The sequence below is a fragment of the Polypterus senegalus genome, chromosome 16 (genome assembly GCF_016835505.1).
Source record: "Polypterus senegalus isolate Bchr_013 chromosome 16, ASM1683550v1, whole genome shotgun sequence".
NCBI classification, from domain to species: Eukaryota; Metazoa; Chordata; class Cladistia; order Polypteriformes; family Polypteridae; genus Polypterus; species Polypterus senegalus.
Window position 1 is genome coordinate 89979318 of NC_053169.1, and position 15698 is coordinate 89995015.

Here is a 15698-nt window from a genome sequence, read left to right on the forward strand (position 1 = left end):
GCAAGTTCGGTGCATTGGCGATCCTAAATTGTCCCTTGTGTGTATGTGTGTCCTGCAGTGGGCTGGGATTGGCTCCAACAGACCCCCGTGACCCTGTGTTAGGACATAGCGGGTTGGAAAATGACTGTCAGTCAAATTTCTTATGCAAATTTATAGCACCAGCTAATTTAGAAATCTACCCATCCAGGTGTATAAAACCAATTTGAGATGTATCAAGAAGGTCTGTACAACAGCAGGGTATCTTTTATGGTTCCCTTCTCAGAGGGTTGGTTCAGCGCATTGCACAGGCCACCAATTTCAAAGCCGTCACACAAAAACTTATTTTATCCAGATTAAAAATTAGCAAAGGAACCAAGCAGTTAAAAAAAAATGCAGCATTGTGCAAACTATAAAGAACAACAACCCACTTGTGGTTTTGGCCACCTAACAACTCCTTGGGCATTTTAACAGTACACTGACAAAACTCTCCAGAGTGCAACGTTGATATGTGAAGCAATGGGGCAGGTTCCGCTGTACAATTAGCATTTAATGGTGTGTCTTCCATTTTCCTTCAAGCAGTTACCCATTTGCTAGCAGAAGTTACTCGGGCAAGAAACAGTGCTGAGTAGAGCGAGAAAAAGAGAAATTATAGTCAAGGAGATGCACGTCAGTCAAGCAGCTGCTTACAATAATTGTGCAGTGGTGCATTAAGGTGCATCATAATGAAATGGCACTGGTGCTTTTACACCTGTAGGTATGTACTGTAAGTTGTGTCTGGAGACTGCAGATTCATCAGAGTTACTGTATAAGACTAGTTAGTCTCAGTTTTACTTCTTTTTATATCCAGTTCACCAGCTTCATCTGCTGGAAAATCCCTTCGCTAAGATTTGTCCGGCTGCCCAGTTATTAAAATGTTTACAATTCTTGCACCTCTCTTCCCAGCTTCAACTACAAAATTGTTAAATGCATTATATTTTTTAATGATCTGTATAGCGAGAAACTCCATACCATTACACTCTCATCCATACTATTTGTTGAAGAAGTGTTTTAAAAATGAAGCACAAGAAAAATAAAACTGTTTGTTATTCGTTTTACTGTTTAAGGAAGTTCAGTTAGAAATTCAAAAATTCTGCTCAGCCAAGATTGCCATGGAAAACAACCTTTAGTTTGGCTCTTAATGAATGACACCTACTCCCACTAACCATGTACTAAATCGATATTTTCAAGATTTTTGCACTTCTATCCCATTTTATTGATTTGTTTGGTTTTCATATACCAGAGGAGTCTTTTTGACTGTCTTGATTCTGAAGTCTGGAACCCAGCAATGTTTCGTATAGAGAAGAGAATGTTGCTAACTGTGAAGCAGTGAGGAATTACCATTTTTCTTAGCTCTTGCATTGTCTACAGTTGTGCTTGAAAGTTTGTGAACCCTTTAGAATTTTCTGTATTTCTGCATAAATATGACCTAAAACATCATCAGATTTTCACTCAAGTCCTAAAAGTAGATAAAGAGAAACCAGTTAAACAAATGAGACAAAAATATTATACTTGGTCATTTATTTATTGAGGAAAATGATCGAATATTACATATTAGTGAGTGGCAAAAGTATGTGAACCTCTAGGATTAGCAGTTAGTTTGAAGGTGAAATTTGAGTCCGGTGTTTTCAATCAATGGGATGCCAATCAGGTGTGAGTGGGCACCCTGTGTCATTTAAAGAACAGGATCTATCAAAGTCTGCTCTTAACGACACATGTTTGTGGAAGTGTATCATGGCACGAACAAAGGAGATTTCTGAGGACCTCACAAAAAGAGTTCTTGATGCTCATCAGGCTGGAAAAGGTTACAAAACCATCTCTAAAGAGTTTGGACTCCACTAATCCACAGTCAGACAGATTGTGTACAAATGGAGGAAATTCAAGACCATTGTTACCCTCCGCAGGAGTGGTCGACCAACAAAGATCACTCCAAGAGCAAGGCGTGTAATAGTCGGCGAGGTCACAAAGGACCCCAGGGTAACTTCTAAGCAACTGAAGGCCTCTCTCACATTGGCTAATGTTCATGTTCATGAGTCCACCATCAGGAGAACACTGAACAACAATGGTGTGCATGGCAGGGATGCAAGGAGAAAGTCACTGCTCTCCAAAAAAACATTGCTGCTCGTCTGTAGTTTGCTAAGGATCACGTGGACAAACCAGAAGGCTATTGGAAGAATGTTTTGTGGACGGATGAGACCAAAATAGAACTTTTTGGTTTAAATGAAAAGCGTTATGTTTGGAGAAAGGAAAACACTGCATTCCAGCATAAGAACCTTATCCCATCTGTGAAAGATGGTGGTGGTAGTATCATGGTTTGGGCCCGTTTTGATGCATCTGGGCCAGGACAGCTTGCCTTTATTGATGAAGCAATGAATTCTGAATTATATCAGAGAATTCTAAAGGAAAATGTCAGGACATCTGAACTGAATCTCAAGAGAAGGGGGGTCATGCAGCAAGACAACGACCCTAAGCACACAAGTCGTTCTACCAAAGAATGGTTAAAGAAGAATAAAGTGAATGTTTTGGAATGGCCAAGTCAAAGTCCTGACCTTAATCCAATCGAAATGTTGTGGAAGGACCTGAAGCGAGCAGTTCATTTGAAGAAACCCACCAACATCAGCAGTTAATGTGAGGAAACTCACCAACATCCCAGAGTTGAAGCTGTTCTGCACAGAGGAATGGGCTCAAATTCCCCCAAGCCGGTGTGCAGGAATGATCAAAAGTTACCCGAAACGTTTATTGTTTCAAAGGGGGGGGGTCACACCAGATACTGAAAGCAAAGGTTCACATACTTTTGCCACTCACAAATATGTAATATTCGATCATTTTCCTTAATAAATAAATGACCAAGTATAATATTTTTGTCTCATTTGTTTAACTGGTTTCTCTTTATCTACTTTTAGGACTTGAGTGAAAATCTGATGGTGTTTTAGGTCACATTTATGCAGAAATATAGAAAATTCTAAAGGGTTTACAAACTTTCAAGCACAACTGTAGGTGACCAAAAGAATGCTTATGTTGTGATGGAGTGATTTTTGATTTGAACTTTCAGGTTAAGCCCTGCACATTCTCAACTGAATGAGTGTCGGACTTTGTCCACAGAAAGAGATGCGAGGGCATCATTTTTGACTTCCCGGCCTGGTAGTGGGATTTTATTTAATGATCAAAACAGATACAACTTATTTTTTGTATAGCTCAAAATCACATCATGCAAAGAATGTCTCGGTTTATTTGACAGCCCCCCATTATTGCCTCTGTAAGAACACAAGGTAAAACTGTCAATAAAACCTTGAAATAAAAAATGGAGGCAATCTTGGAAAGGCAATTCGAAGAGAGACTGCCTTCCAGGTAGGTTGGGTGTGTGTTGAGTGTCAAATACGGGGCAAATACAATACAACACACAAAACAGAATACAAGTATTCCACATAGACTAAGAGTGTGGGGAGAGAAAATACAGTTGAAAGTACAGAATTGTTAGATGTATTCTGTATTTTTTAAACAAAAGCTGCATCTGAAGGCTTATGTGTTATACATCGTAACTTGTATAGTGGTGTGCTGCTTCTTAAACCTGGATTTCCCGTGGTGCCCTGGTAACCTTGCAGTTAGAATATCATTCTGTAGCTCCACAGTACATTTGTGGCCTCCGGTTCTTAACATGTCTTGCAGCTACTGCTGCTGGGCCTCTGCAAATGTTATTCACAAAAGATTGCACAGAATGCTGTGCATATCGTTGGATTTTTCTGTACCTGCTTATTCCTAACTAGATTGGCATGTAGTTCAGAGCCTATCCCAACAGTCCTGAGCGCAAGACATGAGACATCCTAGGAGAGAGCACATTTACTTGCACACGTCTTTCAGTTCAATTCATAGTGATACAAAAGTTAGCAGTTACCATAAAAAGAAGATATTCATACACACTGTAAATTACAACCAAATATTATTTTCCAGAGAGCCTCAGATCCGATGACAGTGGAGAAAAGGTAAACAGAAATTTTAGACTAATACAAATATTATCAAAAAAATGAACCTTCTTTAGTTTAATGAAATAGCAGACCTTGGCCAGCTGACCCCCAGTCATCTCTCTGGGCAAAGCAGCGAAGCTCCAGTTTAAAGTTGAAACCCAAGTGGTTTGCATGTAATAAAAAATCATTAATCTTTACTTTGGTGTTAATAATTTGAGTGGCCCTTTTGCGGTATTGCTGCAGACTTTTATAAATACCTTAAAACACTTGTATTTAATCATTCTTGGAGTGATGGTTGTACAAATGCTCTCTTTATGTTTTTGTTTTTTTTTCTTAGACCTTAAGCTTTGCCTGTACACTCAAGCCCTGTCATTTACTATGGATTATGTGTGATTGGGCAGACCCCTCCTCCTCCCCTCTGCATGTGCCTATGTTGTTGGGCACACTACTCTTAATCCTCCATGAACAGACGTCTACCCTCCCCAAACCCCCGTCCCACAGACCCTCTGTGCACCGCAGACTCGCTGGAGACAAGAAAGCCGACACCAGATGCTAAGCAAAGCCTCTGAAATTCAGTTTGTCACAAGAGACGCCTGCTCACTGAGAACTGGTGGCACGCGTGCGCAGTGCTCTAAAAAAAAGTGGACAAGGCTGGAAATGAGTCTTCCACTAAATCTGAGGCTGGAAGTCGGAGCACCTTCCCTAGGGCACCCCTGTCTTTGTGATTCTCGATTAGCCTGTATTTATGTTGCAGCAGTGCTTGTCTGCATTCTCGGCTGGGGATGCAGGTTCCATCCTGCCACATGTTACGCGAAGCACGAGAAGTGTATTAGGTTTCGAAATTCCTGCACGAAGGGGGCGGGGCATACAATTTGAATGCTTCCAGATGGAGGAATGTTGCCTTTGACCTTTCCTCTCTTTCCTTTGTCCCAGCATTTTGTTACATTTATGCCAAACTGGATAAAGTCAGCTCTGTGCTCAGTTCTTGGACATGTCATTTTAGAAAGTGCCAGGCCAGACCTCTGTCTTAGCCTGCTTGTAGTGTTTGAAGCTACAGATGTGTAGCACCCCCTTGTACTCTGCTACGATCTCTTAGGATAGGAACACCTATATGGCTGTTTCCTGGAATGATTTTGTAAGGTCTGTTTCACAAGTATGGCTGTATTTATTATTCTATTTAGTGGATTGAGTCAATACATTAAAATAATGGTTATAAGATAGGTGATGCTACATTAAAATTATGCCGGATGAGTATTTGAATTTCTTCTGGCACTGACGTGTTACCTGGCCTGGCAATCTGGTTAGTTTTGGCCACCGACTAAGGGTGGAGTGGAAGATATGGTTAATTGAAAGAACAGAGTACTCATAATAGAAACAGTCTGGTAGCTGCACACCTAGTTGATGGGTTTTAACTTGTTCTGTGGCGCATTTGAATGTATCCATCAAGTCTAATTCATGGTTGTAGGGGAAAATGCCTATCTTGGACAAGAGCCAAAAAGAATGGGGTACAAATCCCACTTATTCGCTCTTATGGGGGCAACGTAGGACAAAACATTCACCACGTTTGGGATGCTGGAGAAGAACCTGCAGGTATTAGGAGAATGTGAAAATCCCACACATAGTGCCTGGACCAGGAATCAAATCCAGGACTCTGGAGCTATGAGGCCGCAGTGCTAACCAGTGCACCCTTATTAGAATACAGTATACCTGTATCTCCAACCTCAACTCATCCTCATCCTCCTTAGTAAAATGGAGAGGACAGCTGTCAGACTTGCTGCAGATCTGGTAACTGCAGCAGAACCTTCCTTTTAGCTTAGATAGGGCAGTTAGGGATGCTCCCGTCATGTTGTTTTAGGGCCGAAACCGATGTCATGTTGCTGAATTGATTCTGATACAGATTCCAGTTTTTCTTTTTTTTTTTTTTTCTCTTTAAAAAACATTTTACACCAAGATCCAGGCCTTTAATGACCTCTTGGGCTCAGGTATCAGCAGTGTGTGTTTGCGGAGAGAGTGTTGACCTCCTTGAGATGTTTACTTACCTCAGCAGCGACATCCATGTCTCTAGTGACTCTCCCTATGAAGTCAGTAGACGGATTGGGAGAGCATGGGAGGTCATGAAGTCGCTGGAAAGGGCTGTGTGGCGCTCCCGATATCTATACAAAATGACAAAGGTCCAAGTCTTTAGAGTCCTGGTGCTTCCTGTCTTGCTATATGGTTGCGAGACATGGACGCTATCCAGTGACCTGAGATGAAGGCTGGACTCCTTTGGTACTGTGTCTCTCCGGAAAATCCTTGGGTACCATTGGTTTGACTTTGTGTTGAATGAGACGTTGCCCATGGAGTCCCTTATGAGGCACATGACCCACATTGTGAGGGGGCGTCAGTTACGGCACTATGGCCATGTGGCGCGTTTCCCCGATGGTGATCCGGCTCGTAAGATCCTCATTGTTGGGGAGCCGAGTGGCTGGACCAGGTCAATGGGTCACCCATGTAACAGTTGGCTGCAGCAGATAGAGGGTCATTTCTGGAGGGACTGGACCGCGTGTCTGCCTGGGGGGTTGCCAACCAGGATCCCGAGCTGTTTCGTCGTGTGGTGGGTGCGACAACGCGCTGTACCAGTGCATGCTCACCGACTTGACTTGACTTACACTAAGCTCCTTCATAACCAGACGTATAGAACCCCAATGCCTTAACTTTGGTATTTGTATAATTAAACTGTAGACCACAGATACTACCTGCTCATTTATTATTAACAAAACTGAAATTCTGTAGGCTTGTTGTTCAGTGACCATACAAATACTAAATTAAATGAAATTCCCTTAAGATATGCACTTTTTAAACTAATACAACATGTGCGGAAAATATTTATCTATAATGCATCTGGCATAAAAGACAATAAAATGTTTCTCATAATTACAAGTTGTCATATTGTTTAATTTATTCTGTAATGTATTTATCTAAAACAAATCTTAATTTAAAAAAGTAGTTTTCACCATTTCTGTAACAAAAAATATGTACGTTCTCGCACTGCTTGTTTAATTTATATTGGCAGTTAAATACTTCATAAATGTAAATATGCATGTAATATTAAAGCATGTAATTATAAAATTGAATCACACATTTAATGTAGAGTCAACACAAAGGAATTAAAAAAAAATGCTGGCATAGTTTAAACTTAAACAATGACCTTAAACCTGAACTTTTAGCAAAATACAACTTGAGCAAAAACAACCTGAATTTGAAGGCCTTCCTAAAAGGCAAGCTGAAAAGAAGGCAACAAGAAAACAAAGCCAATATATGAATTATCAAATTGGCATAACATATGAGACATAGATGTGTCAAAGTAAAAATTAAATGATCGAAACGACTGTTGACTTTGATTGCATTATTGCTGATGACTGATTTAATTGAAAGAATGCACATCTCTTAAGTGGGCGTACATTAAAACTTTGTTTTCAAACTCTGCATATACTATCCACAATTGTTCATCACCATCAACAACTTGATAATTATACTCTACACAAGTGTTTTTCAACTGGTGCACTGTGGAAATAACAGTGTAATGCCAAGCTCCTCAGGTGGTCGAAATCTGTCTGAGGTGGATGGGACCACCTGGAGAAGCCAACATAAAAGCAGCTCAGTGACTGCCTTCGCTTTAATCGCACTCACTCGTCTAACTCCTCTATACTATCTCCCACTTCAGTGTCGACGGCCCAGAAGCACGCCGCTCTTTCACTCTCGCTCTCCTTTACTCACTCGTTTACTCTGTGATGTTTGTGCACACCACTCTGCTCTATCTCATCCACACCTGCATTGCAGCTGCCCCATGCCCCAATGCCAATCAAAAGCACTTCCATTCCAGCACTCTTCACACTGAAACCCATCTCTTCTATCAGGACTTCCCCCTCTTGCTCAGATGTTTCATTTGTATAATGCACTGCACCTTCCGAAAGTAACTGTTCAGCCAAATGGCACTCTGCATCTCCAGCCTGATCATTATAGTATTATTATTTTGTAATGTTAAAAAAATAAATGAAAATGCCATCCTGACAAACGCACTGCCATATTGACGGCCCTGGATGCGACAACATTTTTTTAAGGTGTTAAGCAGGCTACATTAATACAATACAGCAGCCCAAATTAACACATTGACTTTCTCAGATCAGATTTTTATGTTTTAATGATTTTTAATCCTTAATTGCACTACAGCTTTTTTTTTTGCTATTCACATATGCATTTACTATATTTATATACGCGTTTTGTTTTTTCTCAGTGTAGCATCTAGACATTCCGAATTCCTGTGGTGTAATTATTGATATGCATTATCATTTTAATTATGCAGTATTGGTTTATTACCAAAAACACAATGAAATAAGATGCACGATACAAACCATCAAAAAAGCTGCAAATCGATCAAATTTTTGAAAGATGTTTATTAAGCAGTAACAAGGCTAATGTGCTTAACATGTTTACAAGTTAAATCAACAGATTTTGCTATTACGTGTAACAAAGGCGCTATATAGGTGCCTGACCCGACACAGATGGACACGGAGGCACATATAAAAATAAACAAACTTTTATTTTTCTTCACCCGTGGGCACACGTCTTCCCCTGTGACCCGCAGGCAATACACAGTCCTCACCAGCAATCACACTAAAGCACAACACACTCTTCTTCCTCTACCACCACTCCTCCGCAAGCGTAGTCCTCCTCCTCCCCGACCCTGGCTCTTCGAGTGGTGGTGGCTGGCCCTTTTTATAACCCACCCGGACGTGTTCCAGTTGCTTGACCACCTGGTCCTAATTGCACCTCCGGGTGGGGTTGAAGATTCGTCCAGCCAGGCTGCTGAGTCCATGCAGCTCCCCCTAGCGGCCATCCGAGCCCCCAACCAGGCTGTGGAGAACTCCATCTCCCATGGAGCCCTGCGGGTGGTTGGGGAATCACCGTCAGCCATGGAGGCTGCCACCAAGCCTCCCGGGGGAGCTACTGGAGTGCCCATGGTGGCTCCCCCGGAACATAAGCAGCAGGGGCGTCCCTGCCGGGCATGGGACCCGGCTGTCCTTCACAACGCTTTTAAGCCTATTGTTTACTAAGCAGAAATTTCAAATTCTATTTTATCTCTTCATTTTCTAACTGAAAATGTGAGCTGCTGCGCTTAGCACAAGCTTGCTCAGACAAGCAGTGTTCGTTTTAATTAAAGGACAGCTTTTCTTGCCAAGTGTCTAACTCCACAGGACGACTCCTCTGATTTGTTTTTCTTAGTTATTTACTCCACTTTCTTTAATATAAAGGCTAATATTCCAGTCTTCCTCTATTTCTGGTATAGTCTGCCTTGCTGCTCTCAGTTTACAGGAAGTTCGTGGCAAAAAACAAAAGACGTACGCTAGGTCAACTACTGTAATACCTCATGTACAACTAAATTGCTGTAAAGCTTTGAAAAGAAGATGATTAAAAACAGTTTTTGTGATCAGCCAATTTACCGATCGCTGATCGAGTCTGTTATAGCGAAAACTGGTCAGTTTAGATCTGCAGCTGATCGTTGAGCCATCACTAAGGCAGTATTTTATATGAATTTGCATATTTCATAGCTGCTTGTTCTTTTGAGTTCCCCTGCACAGTAGGGAGTGAAAATAAAATGACAGCTATTGCAGGGAGTTGAGTTATCATGTCCTCTGTAGTGATCATACTGCTTCAACGCCTGCTGATCCCTGAGTGCTAACCTTGCTTCCAGTGGCCCACCTCAACTTCTTTTCAACTAATGGCATACTGACCTTCATGGACCTATCTGGGCAGTTCTCTGTCCCTTGAGTTAGGTACACTGCCTCTAAGTTATAGTTGGCTCCTTCTGACAACCTAAGAAGAGCTGTCAGCTTGGCTGATTGAATGTAAGGTTTACATTCTTCTGTTTTTTGAAATCAGCATATGACTTCTTTTGGCGGAGGATTGGCTTCCTTGTCTTTATTTGCACTTTGATCTGTGTGAGCATTGCCTGGGTAGGAAGGAAGGGGCAGGCAGGCCTTCCAGGATGCAGCTCTAATGTGCTGCAGCACTCTGTGCTGGTCTATGAACTTCCTGCTGCTTGGCAGAAAGGAAAGGCCCACTACATGGAAATGACTTTATTTAGTGCGCCAAAGTATTTTGACAATAGGGATGAAGGTGACACTTGCAGCTTGATGTTTTAATCAAATGATCTTGAGATATTATGCTGTATTAAGGAATTGTTCTGTTCTGTGTATTGTATTGTATTGACCCCCTACTTTTGACACCCACTGCACGCCCAACCTACCTGGAAAGGGGTCTCTCTTTGAACCGCCTTTCCCGAGGTTTCTTCCATTTTTCCCTACAAGGTTTTTCTTGGGAGTTTTTCCTTGTCCTCTCAGAGAGTCAAGGCTGGGGGGCTGTCAAAAGGCCGGGCCTGTTAAAGCCTATTGCCGCACTTCTTGTGTGATTTTGGGCTACACAAAAATAAACTGTATTGTATTGTATTGTATCTTTCAAGTCCAGCTGTTCATCTTGCTGGAGTACATGTCACAATGAGGTAGTACTGCACACTTGCCCCTTTCCTCCCTAGACATGGACTGTCATTCCTTGCACTCAGCAGCCGCGGAAGAGCCATGCAAGCCAACTGCCAGGAGGAGCAGGACCCGTCTGTCTCGATCTGCACACTGAAAATAATTAGTGAGGGAAGAGCTCCGCCTCGGGCACTTGGCACCTAGCCATCTTGTGAAGCTCATAAAACAAAAGCAAAACCACAAAAATGTGTCCAGGACTGGGAGCTTTCATATTTGGCAGCTCTGCAGACCTGCTGCCCTGCAGGGTGGGGCGGGGCCAGGACCAGCACAGTGAGGCAGGAGTTTAAGAGTGTGTGAAATTAGAGGGGTACAAGGCAAGTCTAAACAGCACCTCCAGCTCTCATGCCACAAATTAATTTGTGGCACCACCAAGTGAACTTGTGTCCCTAAATGAAGAGCTAGATCACAAATTCAAGGAGACAGCTGCTGTCTTTTTTTTTCTATCAGGCTAAGAGTTTTTCTTGTTAATGCCACAGCTGCATCTCTGATCTACTGGACTTGAGCCTCTGGTCTTGAAGCAATATTTTGGTTGCCATTCCAGGTTTTGAAAGAGTTTAGAGAAGGGGTATAAAAGTTAAATCCTGATCTGGGAATCTTTCACGATGGTGCAGAGTGGGACACATTTCACCAATCTCTGTCGCAGATTGTCATCTGCCCAATTGCTTTTTCTTCCTCTCGCCTCTGCTCCCAAAATGTAAATAGTTCCCAGTTTTTCACAATTGAGGCATACAAGGCTGATTGCTTAATGCAAATATGATTTCATAAGGCCTTTGGATTTTTATTTCCCGGCATGTCAATGGAACAGGAGGAGCAGAAGACATACATAAGACAGCAAAATTTTTACGACTTGATGTAAATGGCGAGAGCAAAATATTAATAAAACATAGAACAGATTGGTCTTACTTCTTAAAGGATAAGTTTCCATTATAAAACGCCAGGAGTGGCTATATATTTTTTTTTAATTTATAGAAAATGCTTTACTTTAGAACATAACTTTGTTTGTGAAGAAGTAGCTGCGACTTGAAAAATACCAAAAACCAAACCCTAACCCTAACCCTAATCCTTTAACAGGAGCATGATTTACAAAACAAAACACTGCACTATAAATCCATCTGTTGTTTATCCCCCTAAAGGGAACTTGTGTCAACAGCTTTGGGTGGGAGTGCAGAACCAGCAATGGATGGGACACTGATCTGGCACAAGATACACTCATACATACACCCACAATCACTTACGCTGAGCCAATGTAGAATCTGCAGGAAAACCTGACCATCCAGCAAAAAACAGACATGCAGACAACTTGTATATTCCACACACACACACACACACACACAGTGCCCAAACCAGGATTTAAATAAATATTCTATAGCTGTGAGGCTGCAGCACTGCACACTTGTGCCTCCCAGACAACCCGGGACAAGTTTATTTACACTGTGGTCTCAAGTAAGTTACTTAACCTGGCTATATTCCAGTTGTAGATATGTGGAGGCATATATGGAGGCAGTTGCATTGAGCTCCTGTATTTATTTAGGGGATGGTGTCATCTGAAACAACCTAAAAATCGTGTGTTTTCAGCAATTCCTGCAAAAATACAAAGGTTCAGAAGGGAGGTTTTGGTTTGCAAAGGTTACAGATGCAAACGCAGAATGTATGGGAAGCGTTGAAATTTAGAGGGTCTGCGGTGGGCTGGCGCCCTGCCTGGGGTTTGTTTCCTGCCTTGTGTCCTGTGTTGGCTGGGATTGGCTCCAGCAGACCCCCGTGACCCTGAAGTTAGGATATACTGTAGCGGGTTGGATAATGGATGGATGGATGAAATTAGAGGGTGCAAACACCTGTACTCAGTTTTTCTTTTTTTTTAAACATTACTGGCTTTTACCTACCTGCACTCAAAAGTTATTGCCTGCAGATACTCATGAAACGCACACTTCATCTTTACCAACGCAGAGAAAATCACATATTTTGTGCATAGATATTTGTATTATTCTCGAAATTTCCTGTGCTGCTCTCTTAGCAGATACTGATCGTCGAAAGCTGTATCCAGCTCGACTTGCAGGTTATATCACAGACACATTTTACAGCAAGTACACAAGATACTTTTGTGACGAATTACAAATTTCTTTTTGCATCCTGCTGGCAGGTCTCAGGGGAAATTCCTTGTGCCACTATTACCTGGTGATTACATAGCAGAAATTTCCCCCTTGAGTACAAATACATCCAGGCTGACTTTTGTTAATCTGCTTGAATCATTGTAGCCTACATTTTTAATCAAGCTGCCCTAAAAATGCTGAGTAAAATGGTGCTGCTCCAGCCTATAGAGATTTCACCATATGATTCAGTAGTGTCAAAAGGTTTGACTGTTTAAACTGTAATGAAGAAGCCACTCCATAACTAATTATTAATCAGAGGGGGCCAACTCAGATCCTCTCATTTCTTTTTTTTTTTTTTTCCTTCATGCTTCATGCAACTGCACCAGACTAGATACTACATGAGAAGCACTACGTTTTGAGGAATGATGGCAGGTTGTTGGCCTCTTCACTTGCAGCCAGAAATGAGAGAAGATCATTTTGTCTTTAAAAGCTAATACTTTTTTTTTTTTTTTATAAATGATTGTTAGTTACTCGGAAAGGAACCTGCCAGCTCTTCTCTATCCCCTCAGGCAGTTACATGCGTAAACCAGTGTATCCAGTATCTGACTGAGAGGGCGTGTAGCTCGCCACCTGTCTGACAGTCCCACTTTGTCTCAGGGATATGACAGACCAGTTACGGAGATTTACTCTATACAAGACCTTTCTGAGATGCTGTGGGTTGTTATTTGCTCATTTTAGGTGACCTTGTTCATTTAGTTCCCAGGCCCATGTGCCATTCAGAGCAAAGGAGCAGAAAGAGTTAATTTTCTGTGCCTGGCTTTGCCCCTCCCTGCACTGCTAAGTCTACTAACCCCTCCCCCCCTCTGGCTGCTGCTCAGCACGCTTCCTGTGTGTGTGCATGCATGCGCGGGCTTCAGGGCTTCATGAGTGCTCGGGGTCTCCCGCTTTCCGTCCTGGGCCGTGAGTAATTGGCTGTCTCTGCTCAAGGGTGTGCCAGCTGGACTGTTGGCAAGTGAAAAGCAAGACAACCTGTCTGCCTGCAAAGAATGGAAGGTGGCACTGCTGTTCTACCCGCTGCTTGTAACAATATCAGTGCAGGTAACCTGCCAGATCTGGGGGCAAGAGGGTACCTCTGGGAGGCCTTATTTTAAACAAGTGGTGCCAGGCAGAGATGAACGACTACAAACAGGATGCAACCTATGGTTTCACCTTTGTGCTTGCTTTTTTTTTTTTTTCTTCTGCTTTGGTGCTTGGCATGCGCTATGAGAAGTTTGTCTTGGCTGGGCCAGATTACCATGTGCGAGAAGAAAGAGGCATTAGGCTGAGTCACCTCAGTGGCTTCCTGCTGCCTGCTTATCTTACAGCTTCAATTGCTGTGCATGCCATAGCTGGACAAACATGTGCGCAGTTCTGCCCTCCAGTCGGTGTTCCTTGTTCCTCTAGAGTAGGGGGATGGACCCCATGCTGTACTTCCTGTGGTATTATTTTTCTGTTCTCTCTCTATCAGGAAGTGAATTATTAATTCTTCAGGATAGACTTTTCAGACAGGTGAACAAAATGGTCATTAGGAACAAGTAGTTAGGGTGCGTAATGGTAACAGGTGGTCAGTTTGTGGCAAAATGGGGATGTAGTAGATGGCATGCAGCAAGCTGAATGGTATATTTGAAATCTGCTTTAAATTTTACTTCATTCATATCCTTTAACCTTTCACTCAGATGACAGCATTTCAGGGGCAAGTGCCTCTGATGTGCAGGACCGCCTGTCAGCACTAGAGCTCCGAGTCCAGCAGCAGGAAGATGAAATCACTGTGCTCAAAGCTGCCCTGGCGGATGTCCTGCGACGCCTGGCACTGTCAGAGGACCAGGCTGCAAGCATGAGGAAGATGCCTTCTGGCAAAGGTAAAGCCTTTTATTTGAAGCTGAGCAGAAATTTAAATTTGTGTCTGTCTTCAGGGGTCCGTGGTTCTGGTTTTAATCAGCATTTTGGGACACTGCACTACAGTTAATTGGGGTTGCAACAATAATTTAAGCCGGTGCATGTCATACTCTCTACCAATATGGTGTGTATATGAACATTTTAAAGGGGTCACATGCTGTGGTCCTGATAACCAAAATGTCAAGACCTCTTCTGACCTCCATAAACTAACCCTTGTACAAATTTGTATTTCCTTTTTCAGGCCAACCTACTCTCAGGGAGGCCATATCTATGTCCTGTATTACCAATGGCAGCAGCTCAGGAAGGAAGACCTCACATGGGTCATCCATGTCCATCTCCAGAAAAGAAACACTCTCCTCTGCAGCGAAGAGGTATGTTGTGTTACGTGGGTGGGCTAATGTCAGCAATAACCCTTCTTGCATTTGCCCAGCGGGGGCCAGCAATCATTGCATAGATACCTTTCTCATGAAACAAATGTTCCATATGTTAACATCTTTATGGCAAGCAGTGTGATATGTTGGAGTGCAACCTGCTTTCCCAGTAATGACCAGTAAATATATGTGACAAGATGGCCTATTTACTTGCCTTGTGAGTAAGGGGTTGTCAGCAATAGATAGATAGATAGATAGATACTTTATTAATTCCAAAGGGAAATTCACATACACCAGCAGCAGCATACTGATAAAAAAATAATAATAAATTAAAGAATGATAAAAATGCAGGTATAACAGACAATAACTTTGTACAGTATAATGTTAACGTTTACGGTAGAATTTAAGAGTCGCATAGTGTGAGGGAGGAACGATCTCCTCAGTCTCAGTGGAGCAGGATAGTGACAGCAATCTGTTGCTGAAGCTGCTCCTCTGTCTGGAGATGATCCTGTTCAGTGGATGCAGTGGATTCTCCATGATTGATAGGAGCCTGCTCAGCGCCTGTCGCTCTGTCACGGATGTCAAACTGTCCAGCTCCGTGCCTACAATAGAGCCTGCCTTCCTCACCAGTTTCTCCAGGCGTGAGGTGTCCTTCTTCTTTATGCTGCCTCCCCAGCACACCACCACATAGAAGAGGGCACTCGCCACAACCGTCTGATAGAACATCTGCAGCATCTTATTGCAGATGTTGAAGGA

At 42.5% G+C, this 15698-nt stretch overlaps 1 protein-coding gene across 6 annotated transcripts in view; it reads left to right on the forward strand.

The window, feature by feature from the left end:
- The window catches only part of LOC120516597 (echinoderm microtubule-associated protein-like 4), a 50281-nt gene that overhangs the window by 7590 nt on the left and 26993 nt on the right, over positions 1 to 15698 (forward strand). For 4 of the 6 annotated variants that reach the window (XM_039738376.1, XM_039738377.1, XM_039738378.1 and 1 more), the window contains exons 1-3: positions 13877 to 14114; positions 14352 to 14534; positions 14813 to 14942. In XM_039738376.1, the coding sequence (XP_039594310.1) occupies positions 13892 to 14114; positions 14352 to 14534; positions 14813 to 14942 (536 nt within the window). In that variant the 5' untranslated portion in view covers positions 13877 to 13891. Of the gene's footprint in view, positions 1 to 13548; positions 13735 to 13876; positions 14115 to 14351; positions 14535 to 14812; positions 14943 to 15698 lie in introns of those variants that run through there. The other 2 variants (XM_039738380.1, XM_039738381.1) reach the window with 2 other exon arrangements.